Source organism: Dama dama, chromosome 7 (genome assembly GCF_033118175.1).
Source record: "Dama dama isolate Ldn47 chromosome 7, ASM3311817v1, whole genome shotgun sequence".
NCBI classification, from domain to species: domain Eukaryota; kingdom Metazoa; phylum Chordata; class Mammalia; order Artiodactyla; family Cervidae; genus Dama; species Dama dama.
The window spans coordinates 38,868,359-38,883,772 of NC_083687.1; the positions used below are offsets into that span (position 1 = coordinate 38,868,359).

Here is a 15,414-nt window from a genome sequence, read left to right on the forward strand (position 1 = left end):
TTCACACAATGTGAGCTGAGTCCAAGGAACACACTCTTTTCCTTTTGCCCTCAGCACTTTTCATTATGATGGAAGTTAAAAAAAAAAAAAAAAAAAGGCAATACAAAAAATAAAACCTGAAACTAAAAAAGCCAACCAATAGACAACCAACCAAAAGCCTGTGTGAGCGCTGAGACAGGGAGAGGAAGTCCCCGCCCTTCCAGGCTGATGTCGCCGGTGCAGACATCCTTCCTGTCCCCTGGACAGAACTTTTCCCTCCATGGTGCCAGGCTGTGGGAGGCTGGGGCGGTCAGAACTGCCTGTTTCAAACTCCCCAACACCAGAGGCTGCTCCCATCAAAGACGAATGAGGACTAAAACACACTTACTCCTTTGGATAGAATGTTTTGTAGATTAAGCCACAAAGATAAGCCCCATGTTAGCTTGGCTGGCTTGATGCTATAAAATAGCCTTCCTGCCACAAAATGCTATCAACACGAATCTCTGCTACTTTAAGTCTCTTTTGCTTAAATTGATTTACTTTCAGAAATCCTTCTCATTTTGGAGAAATCCTGAGAGTGTGGGAGTGTCTCTTACCTGCTCGTAGAATCGATTGTGTGCAACATAAAACTTGCAATCAAAAGATTCTTCGGTGACTAACACTTGCTGTCTCTGACCAATCTGCGGAAAGAGGGGAGGAAAAAAAAAATAGGAGCCATCAGGAAAATGTCTGAGAAGCTAAAACAAACACCAACCCAAAGAGTTATGGACCAGTAAGTCACGTCTTTTAAAATTGTTTTTGAAGATTTCTTTTTTTAAATGTTGGCCATTTTTAAAGTCTTTGTTGCACTTACTACAATATTGCTTCTATTTTATGTGTTGGTTTTCTGGCTGTGAGGGATGGGGGATCTCAGCTTCTCGACCAGGGATGGAACCCACACCCTGTGCACTGCGAGATGAAGTCCTAACCACTGGACCACTGGGGAAGTCCCAAGTTGTGTCTTCTTGATTTTAAAGCAGATCCAGATTGCTAGCTACTTAAACAGCCAATACAAGAATCACTGGTTCAAATTTCCAGAAAGGCATTATTACTTATGTAGTAATATAAAATTTGGGTAGAAAAAATTTTATTGTCTTAGAGAACTATGAAGCAAAACTTGGTCTTATGTCTTCCTTCAACAGAAGTTAGATAATTAAGGCTTCTGAGACATACAAAAATCTTCTAAATATCACTTTGTTTCTTGAAACAAAGTTGCAAAACAAGCCAGAACAAGCTGCCTCTAATCCAAATTCATGAAAATATTTTGGCAATATGAAAGACTGGTAATAAACACTAATTTGAGTTATGAGGGATGTAACACTAAAGAAAACGCCTCAAAAACTAGTCATTAAGTCTTTGCACCTAAACATTTCATACACTGCACGCAATTCTGAAATTATTGATTAATTCAGTTATTTGCTTAATATATACATTTTCTCTCTCATGGGCAACTGTCTCTTTTTTTGCTGCAGCTGTGACTGCATGTTCATTTAATTTTTTTAAGAGGCTATTCTCTACAGGATCTGTATTTAAGATTTAAGCATGCATTTTTAATAACCAAGAAGTTAAATTTGCCAAAACGTTGGTTAAAGCAATGGGACCATTCTAAATTATTCTACCATTTCCAAGTTTATTCCACTGTGAAATGCAGCATTTAAAGTGTCAGTTATTTATTTTTTCTTTAAACAAGGTTGTCAAAATGGCTGATACAGCAAACCAGCTATATTAGATGATTATGCCTAGAATCATTTTTGCCATTGCTCCTTGATAAATACTACCCTCCATGTTAAAGTACATTGGCAAGATTTTTTTGAACAAAATCCCTTTTCTCACATGTAGGGACTTGTCACCATGTTCAGGCAGTTACCACTTAGGAAACATAAACACAGCTGCACTGAATAGACCACCTAACAATTAAAAAGAAAAAACTGAACACACCAAACCCCTCTCTCCATTATACAGTGCCAATACACTATAATTTGCTCCTTTTTTTTTTTTTTAACTCTATCATTCAAATGTAGCCACTTAGTAAGGTCTCCAAGACGACCCATCACAGACTGATGTAGTTCACTCCTTGAAAACCGCTGAAAGTTCCCGCAACATTAACCTCTTTTAAAAATCAAGTTACAACAAAAGGAAGTTCTCCTGACTTCTACTTTGAGCTTTAATGGCCCTGTTTATTAAAAAAACAAAACAAAACAAACAAACAAAAAAACCCCCAAAACTGATGAATACTGGGTTTCACTGAAGTATATTCTTCTGGAAGGAAACTTAGAATGTTTGCACACATTTCACAGTGTGAGTTGCTTATGACTTAGGATAAGTATCTGTCAATGGTTCTTAAGGAAATCTGCAATCACACTTCATCTAACGTTAAGTTTTCAGGAAATTAACAACAATACGAGACTGCAAAGCCACCAAAAACGAATGCTGAGGCTCTCCTCTTGTTAGAATCAATGTGGATGGTTGCAGTTATCATTTTGGGGGTTATTCCATTTTATCTGGAAGACTAACCATGACAGTAATACATACACAGAGAGTTAGAAAAACTTCCTATGTTTATACAGTGCAGGGCAGGGCAGGGCATTTGATCAACCATTAGAGAACAATTTGTATGGAGTATTTAACTATTTGCCGATGGGATTCAGGAAAATTGCGATGGAAAGTCATTTATAGTGGCAAACACCTCTCCAGTCACCCTTTTAGTCCCTTCAGCCATTGATTTTGTCTCATTGGCTCTTTAAGTTCCCCAAAAGCTACTGAGCAAAAATGAGCATGAGCAACCTAGGACTTTGACCAAAAATTGATGCCATCTATCCCCACCCCCTGAAACTGCCCTCCCTGCCACAAAAAAATAAATAATAAGTGCTCTAACACAGCAATTTTTAAAGAATGAACTGAACATCAAATATGACTTTTAAGAGAATCAATGGTTTCAAATAACCTTAAAAACAACAACAAAGTTAAGGAAGTATGCAGAGGGGGGATTGAGCTGGAATTCCGGAAGAGGCAGCATTGCCTTGGTGACAGTAAGGAAACTTATAGGCCAAATGTGTAAGTCTCAAATCTTTTTTCAAATGAGCCATCTCCCTATTTTCCAACCGCTTTCTCCCCAACCCTATGTGACAACTCAGTGTGGTTAAAGATCGCATAACAAGATTTAGGGTGTAGTTAGTCACTCAGTTGTGTCCAATTCTTTGCCACCCAAAGGACTGAGGCTTGGCAAGTTCCTCTGTCCATGGGATTTCCCAGGCAAGAATACTGAAGTGGGTTGCCATTTCCTTCTCCAGGGCGTCTTCCCAACCCAGGGATCCAACCCAGGTCTCCTACAATGCAGGTGGATTCTTTATTGCCTGAGCTACCAGGGTATTAGATTTAGGGTAATCATCCTAATTTGACTTAGAGTGCCTCTACTACCCAGCAAGGTCATCTTGATCTCAGAGGAAGAAGCAGGGCTTCAGGAGAAAAAGGGCAAGGCTACAGATACCTTTAGGTCCCTAGGACTACCATCACCCAGCTCTCTAATATACTAAAGGCAGAGGGATCCCCCAGGAGACGGATCAGCCTGTCTCACAGAAGGACAGGTGCACACGGAATCTTCTCTGAGATTCTGCAGCATCTACTCTCTGCTGACGTTCTGAGATTCTGTGAGAAGGAGGCTTCTTCCCTGGCTTCTCACCCTCGCTGACAGAACCTCCCCTAGCAACTGCAATCTCTGACAGGAATGCAAGGCTACCTCATTGGCTTTGAGACAAGCCCCTCGAAGAGGAAGTTAACAGAATGACTGCTTGTGTAATTTAAAAAATGAACAAACTCCTGAGTTTATAGAATATATGTACAAGTATATATATATATACACAAACACAAGCATATACACGCCCATAGAGAGAAGAAGAGAACACTAAGGAGGCTGAAAATACTGCTTTCACTATCCTCTGTGACTGGCAACACAATATGGCTACTCAGCAGGAACGATTAAGATGCAAGTGGAACTGTAAACCCACAGAAGGATCCAGAGGGTGACTCCCAGACAACTGGAACTTTCAAGGACAGGATGGAAGGGGAAAGTGATGGAGGGAGAAGGAAGGGTCAGAAGCAGCAATGCACAGTTCCAGCAGAACCCTGGGGAGAGGAAGAAGGGTTATTCAAGACATCAAATGCCACATGTTCAAATTGGAGAGTGGGGTGAGAGGACATGGGTCTGAGTAGATTATTTTTAAGATAAAAGCAATTTGGCTACATTTTGGGCCTTTGATTTCCTCACAAGATAAAAAAATCAGAGTTTGGTAGAAGTGACATGGAGGTGAGAGGTGAGCAGACCAAAGAGGAAGTGGATTCTGATTTTTAAAGGACCTTTCGGTTCCAAAATTCTAAGTCGTCATTCATAGTAGATTTGATCTGCTGACAAGGTTTCAGATGAAGGAAATTTGTACTCTGAATCCAGGCTGTCCCTTCTCTCCCAGTCAATGCGTGCTTAGAGCCGTCTGCAATCTAGAGCCACTTTCTTGCTGCCCTGAAAGGAACAACTTGATTTTAATACCCACCAGAGAAACATTGACCAAGTCTCTCATAAAGCTATCCAGTGACCTGGACCTGAAGAATCCTGTTAAAATCTTCCCAACAAAGTCCTTTTTAAAAATAATTTCTTTGCCTTTTGATTTGCTTTACAGGTACATAATCTATAGCTGATTTAATAAAATGCTTTTCTAATTTCTAAAACATTTTAGAGTTTAAGAAGTTGGGCTGGGAATACAGTCTCTTGCACTTCTCAGTTTCCACTTACAAAGTCTGACCTTCAGGACATGCGTCAGAACTTTTCAAAGTGGCTGTCAGACCTGGCACCTGCTGTAAGCGGCCAGACGTACTCTGTAATTTATTCATCAGATGTCAGTGAAGATAGTGGCTTTTCCTAGGACATACACAACTTCCTACAGTCCATGTGAACCTGACTTCAAAATTACATTTTATGAGAAATGAACTGCAGAAATGTTGCAGGGAGGAAGCCAATTCTGACTCCATGTTGGAAACTTTCCTTGACTTGCATTTTGTTGCTTTTATTATTATAATCAATATTCCATGGCTTATTATTATTGATACTCCATGGCGTGCCTGGAGGACCCTGCCCCTCTGTTTGACTGTAAACCAAAGTGCCTTTGTTCAGCTCTTGGAGAGACAGTTTCTTCCTGCCCACCTGTGAATAGATTAACACACCCCTTCCAAGGGCTGGCCATTCCCTTGGAGATGTTTGGCAAGATGGAAGACCCTGTCACTTGACTTCCCCAGTGCCTCTCCCTCTCTGTTCTGCCTTTTGACTTTAGTTCCTCATTGTTTCTTTCTCTCTGAGCTATTAAAGAATCTGGCATCCAGACCCCAATAAGATGGTTATTTTGAGGTGCTAGCCTGCCATCTTCTCGGTCTGCCAGCTCCTCGATTAAAGTCTCTTCCTTGCCTCAACACCTCATCTCCGGGATTCACTGGAGCCTGTTGTAACAGAAACAGTCCTATGAAACCACCCCTCCATTTCACAGATGGGGTCACTGAACGTACAGAACAAGCCCACAGGATCCTGCATGACTGCTGATCTCACAGAGCTGATGGGAACCACGGTCCCTCCTATGAAGGGGGGAGGTGCAGGTGGGGGTAGAACTTTCCAGGCTTTGTTGGAAAGATGTGGAAAAAAAAAAAAAAAAGCGCTTCTGCTTTTTTTCCCCCCCAAATACAAAGGCAGAAAATAAAGACTGCATTCCCTTGAATAGACAAAGAAGCTCAGAACCTGAAAGGGGCTTAGCAAACTCTGATTTCACAGAGAGGAGACTGAGGTTCAGCCGAATGCACTGATCGGTTCAGTGGCCGAGAGAAGTCTCGGAAGCATCCTTGCTACTAGATGTCTCCTATGGAATTCCTAGCTGCAGAAAACGTACAACATCATGGCTCTGATTCTGGAGTGTGCAGCTTTCCTTGAGCAGGGGAACATCTGTGACAAACAAAAAGCAGCAAAGCAGTGGCTTTTTTTTTTTTTTAAATTCAATTTGGGGGCAGATTTTTCAGTCCGTTATATAATCAGCTGGCTGTGTTATTTGTGTCACATCTATGCTTCAAATTTCCCGAGTGCCTGAAGTGGTGAGAAACATCAGTTCTAACCATATGGGCAGATAACACACAGAAAACACACTCTTGCATGAAAAAAGCAGAGGTTTCCAACGGAACTGGGTTGCTGAATGAATGCTCATTCAAGTACATTCTCTTTCTCCACGGGTCCTAAAACAAACAACATTCTGCACGGCTATTTCAGGATGGAAAGAGAGATGTAAAAGAACTGCTTCAAGACAGGCAGATAATACTGAAATTTAACAAAGGCATTAAGAGTACTTGGGTTTTTACCTTTAACCCAGTAAGAATTGTGACTTGTATAAGCATTCCTTGAACTAGAAGAAGCAGAGTTTCTTTTAAGCCCATAATGTGGCTTTAAAATAGAAACTTTATGTAAATTTTACTTTTCTCAACTTTTTTTTTTCCTTCCCACTTTTGTTTTACTTAAACAGAAAACCCTACGTGTGGCTTTGGAAAATAATTGCAATTCACTTTCTACTCTTAAAGGGTCAGGTTACAGAGATTTCAATAATTCAATATAACAGAGTACCCAAAAACATTCATAAAGGACAGATGTATATTAGACTTGTGTAAGAGAAATATTTATTTCTTGAAAAGAGTTATAAGAAGGTAGAGGAATTATTTTGCTTCCTCTGAAAAGTTTCTAGCAATTAATTTTTCTGTCCAGTTGCCTTAGGTGGAGAAATGGAGATTAAAACACATGTATCAAAAGCTCTCGTAATTATTTACTGCACATTTCTAATAAACTTGAATTTTATCTCTGCTTATCCTATATAATATTTTGACATGCTACTTTTGTAGCTGGTTTTTTTTTTTTTTTAATTGTAGATAATAAAATACAATTTTTCTACCTGACTGGTTTCTGAATGCATGACTCTGGGAAATGTCAAATGTCTTTCTTTAGTTCCAGTCAAATTAGTTTTTTTTTTTTCCCCCTAAGCTGCCTGGAACATGTTAAACACAAGGCTGTGACCTTAAACTCTGAAATAATATTTCTAGTGTCTGTGCAAAAGCCTGCCCTCACATACACCTTTAGACTAATTACTGCAGTGTAATGTTGCCAGTGAACCACTGTAATTACACTTGGAGAAAAGTATGGTCTTGTTCTTTCCTAGCTAATGAAAATGATAACCTTTCCATTTTGATTCATCATTCACAACAGGCAGAGCATGCGATGCTGGGTCTCCAGGGCATACAGTAATTTTCCTGACTGTTTATGCACACTTCTGTTTTCTGGCCCTGCAGAAGCTGGAATTAAAGAAGCAGGCATACTTAAGCTAAAAACAGTCAACAGTAATAATAGCAATAACATTAAAATTTAATATCATCCTTATCCACAATGCCATTCTATAAGGAAGCAGGGCCGTGACATGGGAATGTGTGTCAACACGATGATAGCACAGAAGACAAGTAATGAGCCTCTAAGTCCAGCGTATTGAAAATGCCTGCCATCAGATTGCTGGTCTGCTTAAGGATTCCCGAGAGATGATGGAGGACAGTTCACTGTGAAAGGGGCTGGACTTGTATCTGACTCTTAAACAACGATGGGAAATACATTCTACTAGATTTCTTTTTAATACTATCCTCTGTGTGAAAAAAACACATATTCGCTAGCTATTCTTACTATTAGAATTAAGTGTGTTCAAAGGGAAAGAACGCTCCTTTAATGCAGAATATCCATACCTCTAAAGTGTTTATATATCTAGTAATTGCCATGAGTATCTTAGTGTCTCTATTATTCCTTCTTCACATTTCAGAAATAACCTAAACACACACAAAAAACAATCTGGCTTGCTCAAAGTCCTTCCTCCCAAAGCAGTGATGAAAGTTACAAAGACCAGACCCAAGGTGGTTCTGCTGAATCGAATCAGACAATGAAATTTCTTCTAATAATGGCCCTTGTGTTTTTGTCTTCAGTTGCTGGCTGATTTTCTTCTAGCTATGTGCCCATCCCAGTAAGAGAAAGACAACCAAAGGGGTCTCTTCCCAGGTGGAGGCAATTTCATTCCTAACAAAGGTTTTTTTTCTACTGTTGGTTGATCAGTTCAGTTCAGTTCAATTGCTCAGTTGTGTCCGACTCTTTGCGACCCCATGGACTGCAGCACGCCAGGCTTCCCTGTCCATCACCAACTCCTGGAGCTTACTCAAACTCATGTCCACCATGTTGGTGATGCCATCCAACCATCTTATCCTTTGTTGTCCCCTTCTTCTCCTGCCTTCAATCTTTCCCAGCATCAGGATCTTTTCCAATGAGTCGGTTCTTTGTATCATGTTGCCAAAATATTGGAGTTAGCCAACAATAATCAGTATAGCAACAGTGCTTTATTGCTATAGTAATTCTCAACAGCAAATAGTTACATGACAAAGGTTGACCTGATTCCTTGGCTGCATTAGAAATCTGTACCTCAGCGCTGATTGAACTTCCAATTTGAAAACCAATCAAGTTTTAATTATCTGCCTGGAGATTTTTGGTAATCTAGAACAATGCTTTTATGGAATGTTTTTTAATTGTGATAAGAACATACAACATGAGATCTATTCTCTTAACAAGTCCAAATAAATTGCCTTTCCTTATCACATATTTGGCACAAGTACGTTACACGTATTTTTCCCAAACTAGGCAAGCTCTACAATGCCCATGTGGTGTAGGAAAGAGCTCAACATTTAAAAACTATCAAAAGTGCTAAAACCAGATGTTGCCAGTAAAATCGATTCATGAGATCTTATTAATTGGATGACCAAGCGGGGGCCAACGTAGGATATGTATGTGGAACCCTTTTTTATTAAGATTTCAGTTCCAAGATTGAACAAATTATCTCCATTTGCTTCTGCCTTCCCAATCTTTTCCCATTGGTCCCTATCAATCATTGCTCAGCATGTCTGGGCCACTGTTCTTTGATGAGCTTTTCACATAAGAGCAAAGGTGACCATACTTACATCTTAGAACTGTTGAACAGATTACCTCCTTGGAAAGCATCTTTAGAATTTTTTGCTTCACTGGTAACACAATAAATAATTCAGATTAGAAAAAGAAAGGAAGGTAGGCAGCTGAGTTTTAGAGAGAGATTTAATGTTAACATATAACTCATCAAGTTTATCTGTAACTTTAAAATTGGATTTTATCCTGACAGGTGCTTTTAGGCGTGTGGTAAATTAAAGAAATAATCTAAAACTGCACTACCCGGTAGAGTGACCACTAGCCACAGGTGGCTGCGGAGCACCTGAATGTGGCAAACCCTCAATGAGATATGCGGGAAAACATACACCAGGACAAAAAACTTAGCAGATCTCAAAAATTTAACGTAATTAAAAGAGTGTGCAAACTAACTTATTAATTTTACATTGATTACAGGTTGAAGTCTTTAAAACTGATAAACAGAAACCTCAATTAAATTAGTCAAGAGGCCGGAAGGGGAAGCTCTGTGCTTTACGAGGATTGTACCACCCAAGAATAAAGAAGATTTCCTCTACTTTCCTGGCAAGAGCTCAGCCAATGTGAGACTGAAACAACGCAGCCAAAAAAAAAAGTTACAATAGTGCTCTGAACTCTCAATTCCTCCAGGGAAGTCTTCGCTTCCTATAGCCCTCCTGACTTCTTTTCGTCTTCTTTAAAACAGTTCTCTTCTCCTTGCTTTGTGGAGACTTGCATGTGGCTCCATGGTTGTGGCTTCCCAGGTGGCGCAGAGGTAAAGAATCTTTCTGCCAATACAGGAGACCTAGGTTTGATCCCCTGGGTCAGCAAGATCCCCTGGAACAGGAAATGTCAACCCACTCCAGTTTTCTTGCCGGGAAATCTCATGGGCAGAGTAGCCTGGAGGGCTACAGTCACAAAGAGTTGGACACAACTGAGTGACTAAGTACCCACACATGCACCACGGTTGTAGGCACCAAACTTGCAATTCTTTGTTGATCTGTAATAAATCTATTTTTTTGGAGAAACAAATGGCAATGAAATAATGATTTCTGATATGCTGAGTTAAATAAAATATATTAAAATTTATTTCACCTAGTTTTAATTTTTTTAGTGTAACTACTAGAGAATTTAAAATAACATCTGTGATTCACATCCATTGGATAGTGCTGTTCTAAAACATTACTATGTGATTTTTAAAAATTTAGCAGAAATTCCCCCTTTCACTATTTAGAACCAGATTAATTTTTTTCCCTTTAACTCACCCCAAACACCCTTATTTGCACGAATTATGTAAATACAATGCTTTAATTTTAAAAAAGAACACCTAAATATCTATAAATTTTAGTTAAACGCAGGGATTTCAAACTACTAAATTTCTCTTTTTGACCTTTAAATTAATCTTGTTTCCTTTTTTTCCTGGTCAACCCTAGCCTTTCCAAAAGCTTAAGGCATGATCAATTTGCTGGTTGTTTTCCAGGTAATCCGGGCAACCAAAGAAAGGCCGTCTAAAATTTCCAATCTGTCATTTCCCATTCTGTGTGGCTGCAAGAGCAACCATATAAAAAACAATGATGTTTGGCAGAAATAGACCATTCTCAAATTCATTTTTTAAAAAGCCAAAATGAACATCCAAAATCCCTACCGCCTTTGGTAAGATCAATCTTTTGTTAGCAACCCTATTACCAAAGAACTCAGCGTAGATGGGAGCAATAAATAACACGTGCGGCGCACCCACCATCTTTCAATCATATGCCAGTCAGGATGGAGGCAGAGGAAGCAGAAAGGATTAAGCAGAAATCAAAGACAGCCAAGCTCTAATGGCGTCTAATTAACATAACAAAAGACACGGCTACAATCTTTCAGCAGTGGGCAATACATCTCATTAAAGAAGCCTGAATAACAATTATTCTCTTCTGCTCCCTCCCAGCCCCACCCCGCTCCGTGCTTCTTGGTTTAGCTCAGGGAGACCCTGAGAGCTGGGCTTGAGAGCTTCTGCCTTCTTGGCCAGGCATTATGGCTGCAGGCAAAGAGGCCACTTGTATTGCTTGTGCACCTGCATCTCAGTGCTTTATTCTGCTTTCCTCTTCTGCTGTGGAAATGTAGCTTCTCCAAGCACATGGCCAAGTCCTACTATAGGGCTGTTTATAGGTATACAATATTGAGAAGTGGCAATGGCAACTTAAAAAATAAATACCAGTTCCCTCCTGAAATATCTTTATTTAAAGACAACTGATCTGTTTCTCTTTCCTTATTCTGTTTTTCCCCTCCCTTTGATATCACTATCCTGTTTCAGAGTTAATGAAGCTAAATTGAAATTCAACCAAATTTATTGCAACCAGTAATTTGTCTGAGCATGTGTGCATGTGCGCGCGCGCACGCACACACACACACACACCCACACCATGAAATTTAAATGTCTGGTTCAGACTTATCCCTTCTCCCCATCTTCTCTTGATCATAGACAACTGAGAAAATATATGAAATTCAACACAAGGAAATTGAGGTTGCAGGTGAACACGTGGGTAGTTTTTGTATAAATTTAAACCAAAAATAAAAGATTCTAGTTAAACCAAGGATAAAAAAATATTCTTCCAGGGTGATCACTAAGAAAGATGAAAGTGTCAAGTAATCCTATATATTTTTTCATATCAATCTACTTTGGGGGAAGGACTGAGTATTGAGAGGGTAGGAAAGAGAAAATAATGCAGTTATTTAAATTGAACAATTTCCAATTCTGAGCTGTAATTTTTTGGTCAGTAACCTTTCAAAAAGGAATCTAGTTATGAGGGCTGCTTTGATTTTTTTTTAATGGCCTTTCCTGCCAAATACGAGAGTCTACTTAAACCCAAACACCACTCTAGGAAAAGCTGTTGTTCCCAGGGGTGGACAGGGACCTCTATAAGTGTTACAGAGACTCAAGAACAGAAACTGAGCCAATGCATCAAGCAGCTGGGAAAACCTCCTCAGCCTGTGTGGTACATCTGGATTGTCCACACAGTGGTAAAGTCACGGCCGTGCAGAGACTGAGAGGCCTTGAGAACATTCAGGTCGTTCACATTGTGAACGGCAGACATGGAGTGAGATATTTTGATGCTACATGCAACTCTGCATGTGGCAGCATACAGTTAAAATGAAACTTGAGAAGTCACTTTAATCTTAAAAGACCCTTCTCCTTCTGGTGAACTACTCCACATTCAAGAGCCAGTTTCCACCTCCCACCCATGAGGAAGAGTGAGTTTTTAAAAATCTTCTCTTCCACTCAATTTTTCCTGTTTAGTAGATCACCTTATAGCTTTAAAGAAAAAAACAAAACAAAACACCTTCTTGTCTATTTCTACCTTAAAGTTTTGCAAAAAAGCAGTATGCAAATATAACACGTTATTATGAAGTCTATCCTAATTTATATTTTAAAGCATAACAATTTGATGTTTTAATTCCCAGTCAGTAACTAGATCTCTGGAAACCATCATAGTCTGAATCTATGGTCTAATATCTTACAAAGCTTTCTGGGTACACTGGTAGAATTTCATTCTCTTTTAAGACAGAGCCCTGGCCAACAGAAAAGCTTGAAGAGTACTAAGCAGGGAATCAAGAATTCTTTTGTTTCCCACATGAAGGAACAAGATAAAACCCCAGAAGATCAACTAAGTGAAGTGGAGACAGGAAATCTACCCAACAAAGAGTTCAGAGTAATGATTGTAAAGATGATCCAAGAACTCAGGAAAAGAAAGGATGCACAGAGTGATAAATTACAAGAACATTTTAGCAAAGAGAAAATAAAACAATCAAACAGAGCTGAAAAATACACTAGAAGAAATCAATAGCCGAATGAATGCAGCAGCAGAGCAGATCAGTGAGTTGGAAGGCAGAGTGGTGGAAATCGCTGTCATGGAACAGAATAAAGAATGAAAAGAAATGAGGACAGTTTAAGAGACCTCTGGGACGACATCGAAAGCACCAACTTTTGCATTATAGGAGGAGAAGAGAGAGAGAAAGGGCCTGAGATAATAGCTGAAAACTTCTCTGACATGGAAAAGGAAACAGTCACACAAGTCCAGGAAGTGCAGAGTCATTCCAAATAGGATGAGCCCAAGGGGGAACACACCAAGACACATAATAATCAGACTGACCAGAAACCTGTGGTTTGACCTCTGCCACTAACAAAGCTGTTTGACTCCACAAATAAATGACTCTGGGGCCTCAGTTTCCTCATCTTAAAGGGGGTTTGAAACCAGTCAACTGAAAGGCTACTTCTGGTTCACACATCCGTGGAGGCAGCAGTGCCAGCAAGGTGTCCTGCAGTGAGGACTAAGCGCCCGCAGTGGGAACTGCACTTCAGCAGGCAGTGGTCGTGGGGGCGGCCGCAGGTTCGAGCATCCCCTGGACACAGGCGGGCTGGCCCTTGCTGCACACCTAGCACTAGTCTAATCACCACTGCTCCTTCCCTTCACTTCCAGGGACGACAGGTAGCCTGGAGTTAATAAAACTTGCCAAAGGCAAGGTTGAACAGAAGAATGAATGGGAGTAACATTTCAGGTATTCAGTTTACCTGTCTGAAAGAAACAATTACAATAATTACCTGGTTTGAATCTTGAGTTGTCTTTAGATTAACGACCTAACTTTTGGGAGTCAGTATGTGTGCTGGAAAAGTTGGATGACTCCTGGCATTACAGCTGATGGGACGCCTGTTCCCGCCAGAAGTAAATTCTCAAATTTCATGCATCTTTCATTGGCTGTAGAAGGTAGATCTGTTAGCTGAAACATATTTATGAGTTCAACCTTACTCCTGGATATCTTGATTGAAGGAGTCAGGAGAAAAATTTAATTTTAAGTAGAAAATCACCTTGGGGCTCTATTCAATTACTGCTGCAGAATAGGCATAAGTTTTAGAAAGCAACGCTGTATGGATGCAGGACTATTTAGCGTCTATAAATGGTGGCTAAACAGGCTAACAAAACAGAAGGCTGCAGGGGCAATTAGGACCCGGGCCTTAAGGACCCCAGGTCAGTGTCTTAGTGGGCTTGTTGTTACCTCTCTTGAGGAAATCTGCCCCCAAAGCAGAGATAGCTCTGTACTTCCTTTTCAAAGCCATGACTCGAAAGGATTTCAGAGAAGATAGAACACATTTAATGGGAAAAAAGGAAGAAGACTGTCCAATATTGATAAACCTACAATTTATTTTTTCAGTAGCTATTGGAAAGATGAATTATGCTAAAAAAAGAAAAAAACAACAAGACCCCAAGCAGCTTCTTGTCATTTCTAAAACATGATCCTGTGCCTTCCTGAAAGAGTTAAGGCTATATAAATATTTATCATTCTTCTTTCAAAAGGATAAGAAAAATTCCTTCTGCATACATGAATTTCAGATTGCTAGGCAAACATCAGGATATGGTCAGAGGCCCATCATCTTAATGAGGATATGGTAGTGGTAATTTTCTTTTTTAAAGCTTGCTTATATGTGATCAAAAATACCCTAGAGATTTTGATTTTATACTGGGGCATGCACAGACCCATGAGCAGTTAATGCTTTCAGAAGCATATGGGTGGGATAACAGGAATACCATCAAGGGCTTACAGTGGGACTAGGGTGAAAGATTCATTAAAAGTGATAAATAGGATATGCCTTGCTTAATGTCTTGCAACTGCAAATTTAATACAGCAGGCTAGTGACTATGCATTTTAACTGTCTTTATTTTTAGGAGAGCTGCCAGATTTTAATTACAGATTAAATAGTTATTTGCAAATGAGTACCTCTTCATTAACATATCAGAATCATAATAATAAACAATTCTGTTACCAAACAGTGCATAGGGCAGTGGGAAGTTTAAGAACAGTACATACACATGGCCCTACAGCAGGGCAAACTATCCTACTTATGGTAGGCGAGCTGATACCTTAAATTTTTTTTAGGGGGAGTAAATAACCTAGATGAAAGCTCACAAGATTCTACATCTTATGAGATCAGAGATTGTGCTTCTTTTATTTACAGCTATGTCACTAGTGCCAACACCATGCCTGGTTCACTGTAGGTGCTTAATGTTGAATGAATGAGTGAACTAGTTTAAAGAGTACATATTTGTATTTTGCAGTTACACTCAAGCACTGATATTTTGTAAAAATTTGCTAAACTGGAATCAAATTATCAGTGAGGTTATTCTCAAACAATTTAATTCTCTAGTTTATTCCAAGGAACATAGAAGAAATACATTTTTTCTGTTACCACCTTCATAACAAACTATTGCTGTGTGTGACTCAGTCATGTCCAACTCTTTTGTGACCCCATGGACTACAGCTTGCCAGGCTCCTCTGTCCATGGGATTTTCCAGGCGAGAATACGGGAGCAGGTTGCCATTTCCTCCTCCCGACCCAGG

At 39.7% G+C, this 15,414-nt stretch overlaps 1 protein-coding gene across 5 annotated transcripts in view; it reads right to left on the reverse strand.

Annotated features, from left to right (window-relative positions):
• The window catches only part of CDKAL1 (CDK5 regulatory subunit associated protein 1 like 1), a 579,065-nt gene that overhangs the window by 24,121 nt on the left and 539,530 nt on the right, over nt 1–15,414 (reverse strand). For all 5 annotated transcript variants that reach the window (XM_061147519.1, XM_061147518.1, XM_061147516.1 and 2 more), the window contains one exon: nt 576–659. In XM_061147519.1, the coding sequence (XP_061003502.1) occupies nt 576–659 (84 nt within the window). The remainder of the gene's footprint in view (nt 1–575; nt 660–15,414) is intronic.